We start from the raw sequence: 4,544 nt of genomic DNA on the forward strand, positions 1-4,544 counted from the left end.
TTGTGATTTAACATAAACTTTATTTTACAGTTATTACATAGGAGAGAGAGAGAGAGAGAGAGAGATTCTTAAGCATCCTGGGCCTGAGCTGCCATCATTTGCTCTTTTTGCTTCATTAGACATTTCCTTCCACTGGCATAAGCTCCCAGGTCTCCATCTACAAAGAGGAAAGATGACAATTTAATACATGAAGCGGCTGTGCAGCAAAACAGAAAAAGCTCTCCAAAAATCAGGAAATCACAATATGCAAAAACCCAAATCTCCTTTACATAGGAAAAGAAAAGCAAACTCACAAACTCAAAAGCTGGAAACAATGACACTTAATGATAAATGTTGTGTGCCATGACTGAACACCTATTGCTTATAAACTGCACACATCAAAGCTCTGGAACAGCTCAGTACTTACAGCGTGACTGGAAGTTCTTTGTCACCTCATTGAACTGCTGAATTTCCTTAGCACAGTTCTGCTGGTAGCTGTGTCCTTCTCTCTGCTGGCAGGCCCTCAAACGCTCCTGGATCACCTTCACAATCTCCTGATCCACTTTGCTGAGGGACAAGACAGCAACACAAGGGGATTTTCATTTCCTGTCAAAGTCTGTCAGACAGACTTTTTAAACAGAGCTGCCATCTTCTGATCTCTCCGAAATTGTTACGCGTCTTTCAGTCTGGCTGACTGGAATGCTCTAATGCCGTTTGAGACCGTTTCTGAAGCCAGCAAGCACCATACTGGCAGTTTGCTTTGTGTCATTGTGCTACAAGGTGAACTGCTGCCCCTTATTCATGTTACTGGACTCTGGTGAACACAGTTTCTTTAAGGTCTTCCTATATTTGGCTACACTCATGCAATCCCTGCAAAAAAACAACAACAAACAAACCCTAAAAACACATCTCCAAAGCATGCTTGGGGATATGTGCTCGATCCTGTCACCACCATGCTTTTTGTAGAAGGTGTGTTGGCCAGGTGATGAGCTGTAGGTATTGCTCTGCCAGAATGCTGGGACTTCTGGCCAGTTACATCTTTTGCTTCATGCTCTGAGTCATTTAGAAGCATCAACACAAACTCAAAGAAGTCTGTCAGTATCCTGTCACATAAAGAAAAAAAGCCCAGAGCCTCGTGAAAGATCCACCCCACCCCAGACACTGTTTTAACTTTTCAGAACAGTAAAAACAGTGAGAAAAACAAAAAAACAAAAAACAAAACAAAACAAAAATATTTTTTAACCAAAAGCTATTTTGTAAAGTGAAAAAAAATAATAATAAAAAAATCGTGCAATAAATGGCTGTAGAACATGACATGTCCTGTTTTGGCATGATGTATGTTTTACTTAGAAATTTTAGAAATTCTATGTTTACTTTTACAGGCTTGTACATATATTATAGGCTTTATACAGTTTTTTTTTTAAAAATAGACATATTGTAAGCCTCTTGTCCCCCAGAGCTTTGTACTGAGAGGACATTGCATGCAGTTTCACTATATATTCATTCATCTATCTTATGAACCAAAGCCTAACCTTATTTTTTATTTATTTAATGCAGTATTCATTTCCTTTATAAAATGAATTAGAGTAAATATTTACTCAGTCACTTTCCACCCCACTGATTAAAAAATATAAAAACAAAACAAAACAAAAAAACAAACATTGAATGAATGTTTTTTTGATGGCAGAGGGGCATGCTAACAAAAACTTGTACTTCCTGACCTGCACCATGTTATTTATTCAAAACGCTCACAAACCTTTTGACAAAGGTGAAGCCCAAAAGATGAAGTTGTGATGTGAGTATTTTGCGTTTTTGTAGACGATTTTACCACCTATATGTTGAGATTATCCAGGTATAATGTAATATGTGTGTGATTCATTAACAGTGTGTGTGTTACACTTATGCCTCCAGTCAAGTTGTAGACACATCTTTAGGACTTTTAATGCACAATAAATGATGTCTGTATATATTTGTAAAACGCATTTCAGTTGCTTAAATTTAATTAGTTTACAAAACAACTCTAAAACTATGTTTTCCTTTGTCATTAACATTACAAAGCGCAGACTGGTGGACAAAAAATGCATTCATGTGAAAAGTTTTCATCCCTCTGAATCTAACTCATATGTTACTTACTAGTCTCTCCTCCACTGCATCTCTGCCTCGTAGTAGCAGGGGTAATCTCCCTCGTTGCACTCCGTCAGGTCAGGAACACGACGGAACTTCTGGTGGTAGTACACGATCTTGTTTTTAGCCCGAATACTGTCAACAGCATCTGGGCGAAGGAAGGAAAGGGTTCAAAGCTCATATAAACTCAGTCCAGGCTGAGTAGGTTGCACCATTGCTAGCATAAACATCTCACTAACAACGGACTTCCACCGCAAAACCTGACATCTACTCGCACAAAACAAAGCTTGTAACTTATCTAGATTTAAATAATTCAGTGGAAGAAAAAGCGCCACTTTAAATACACCAGCATGCGTATACAGCGTCCTCAGTTCCTATGCTATGTTGTTGAGCTACCCTGTTAGCCGAGTTAGCTTCCACTTACCTCTAAATGTGGTGACAGGGAGGTCCACGGAGTAATAGAAGAGCTTAGACAAAATCAGAGCTGGGTTTGGCAGTGCTGTTTGTTTGTCCACAACCGGAGTCTGCCGAGGAGGCTCTGGGTATGCCCCTTTATCGTAGTCTGCAGGCATTTTTGTGCCCTGTTTTGCGCAAAACTGAAAAAACCCTACAATTCGACCTCGACAGGTCTCCTTTGGATGGAGCGCATGCGCAGGAAAAGCAACATCATGGCGAATTAGAGGTCAGCAAATAAAAGTGTTTGAACGTCGTTATGCCAGTCTTTATTATTGATTTAGAATTATTACAAATAAAAAACTTAAAAGAAAACTTGGAACGAACTCACTTCAGTTTTCTTAAAATATGAAGGTCGAAGGGTAAAGGTCGCAGGTTGGACTGTTGTACTAGTTAGCTACAGTAGGTGGCGGCAGAGAGCCGACTATGATAACTTAAGGTGGGGTGCAAAAGTTTTGAACCACCCTTCTTTTCTCAATATTTTGCAAGGAAAAGTGGAAATTGTGCTTGAAAGTACTTGTACTCGTCAGTACTTGGCATGAGAACTTTTATTCTTTAACATAGTCTGAACTTTCTTAGGTAAGGTTTCTATCCAGTCTATTCTGATGAACCAAGATTTGAACCTGACTTGAGCAAGAATTTCAAATTTGGATTCTATGCTATTCCAGACCTGTTGCCACGGATTTTCAGTGCAGTTCTTGTGTATTTCGGCATACGTCAGCCTTTTATCCCTTTTTCCCTTCACTAAAAATAGCCTCTTGACAGTCACCCCTTCCACTGAGAACATTTCAACAAACAGTAGATGGGTCAGCTGAAGGGCCAGATGCATCTCTCAGGTCCTGTGCCAGGTTTTTGCTGGATCCCCTTGCCTCCTCTATTTCTCAAGGGCATGAGTTTCTGAATTCATCGGTGTGGAGTGGTCCTGGGCTGAAAAAACTAAATCAGGTCAACATTGGTCACATGATCACACCACAGTGAAGACTTTCTTCCTCCTCCTCTCCTTTCTTGGTTGTATGGTTCCTGTCCACTAGGCCTCCCCACCACCTCAGACCTCTGACATTACCATCTTCCCTCCTCCTATCTCGTCAGGACTTGGCAGAGATTGTCTTGTTTGAAAGCGAATACGTCCCCTCATCTGGGCCAAACACCAAATTAGAGCCCTGTGTATCATCTTATGTATGACCCTAGCATCTGCACTGGTTTCTGTCTCTTTCTATCTGTCGCTGGGACAATCCGCAGACATGGTCAGTGCTCCTTGTGTTTTTGGTCGTTTTCTTTTTTAAAGGATAGTTAAAGCTGCACTTTTTGGCCTGTCTTTGCCTCCTACATGTGTGCACGTGTGTGTGTGTGTGTGTGTGTGTGTGTGTGTGTGTGTGTGATGATTTATCACTTTCTTTGACCTTTTGAATTTATAAGAGTAGATGAAGCACACTGAAATCTAGTAATGGCTACGCTTAGGAGAGCACGTGGTACACGGCGCTGGTGACCTTCTTTTTCTATAACAAGACACCATCGTCTAAGTTTTCTTAATTATTTTATTTGGATTTCTGAATTACATGAGATACGAAATAGAAACAGAGCAAAGCAGAAGCACATGGCCTGAATACAAAGGCAACAGATTGGAAGCTCATGAAAGATGACTCGTTTTGTTTTCCACTAACTTAACACTGTTAAAGATTTGGAGGAAGTTAAAGAAAATGAGGAAATGATTGCGAACAGTTGCTCAAAAACATGACTGATGTCACCATATAATACAGTAACTATAAGGAATAATTTGTTTTGCTATGTAAATGTGTGCTACATTTTTAGTATAAAGTGATTTGGGTGTCTCCCACCACTGATGTGTACATTCAAATGTACACATCTGGACACGTGTGGACATCGGCTTATGTTGTACACTGGCAGTGTGTTTATAACCTGACAAATAATCCAAAGGAGATGGTAACTGTAAAAATGAAAGTAACACTAAACACCCATGGGTTATCTAA

At 40.0% G+C, this 4,544-nt stretch overlaps 1 protein-coding gene across 1 annotated transcript; it reads right to left on the reverse strand.

Annotated features, from left to right (window-relative positions):
- On the reverse strand, window positions 1–2,751 carry ndufb10 (NADH:ubiquinone oxidoreductase subunit B10). Its single transcript, XM_063471769.1, has 4 exons — window positions 2,528–2,751; window positions 2,113–2,251; window positions 407–546; window positions 1–157 (listed from the first exon to the last, which is right to left on the reverse strand). Exons 1-4 carry the CDS (start codon window positions 2,673–2,675, stop codon window positions 69–71), a joined length of 516 nt encoding a protein of 171 aa, XP_063327839.1. The 5' UTR covers window positions 2,676–2,751; the 3' UTR covers window positions 1–68.
- Window positions 2,752–4,544: the final 1,793 nt, after the last annotated feature.

This window comes from Pelmatolapia mariae, linkage group LG4 (genome assembly GCF_036321145.2).
Source record: "Pelmatolapia mariae isolate MD_Pm_ZW linkage group LG4, Pm_UMD_F_2, whole genome shotgun sequence".
NCBI lineage: Eukaryota > Metazoa > Chordata > Actinopteri > Cichliformes > Cichlidae > Pelmatolapia > Pelmatolapia mariae.

Coding starts and splice junctions, on each gene's coding strand:
- ndufb10 (XM_063471769.1), bottom strand. CDS start 2,675: ATGCCTGCAGACTACGATAAAGGGGCATACCCAGAGCCTCCTCGGCAG. Junction 547..2,112: donor ATGCAGTGGAGGAGAGACTA/GTAAGTAACATA, acceptor CTTGTCCCTCAG/CAAAGTGGATCAGGAGATTG. Junction 158..406: donor AAAGAACTTCCAGTCACGCT/GTAAGTACTGAG, acceptor TCCTCTTTGTAG/ATGGAGACCTGGGAGCTTAT.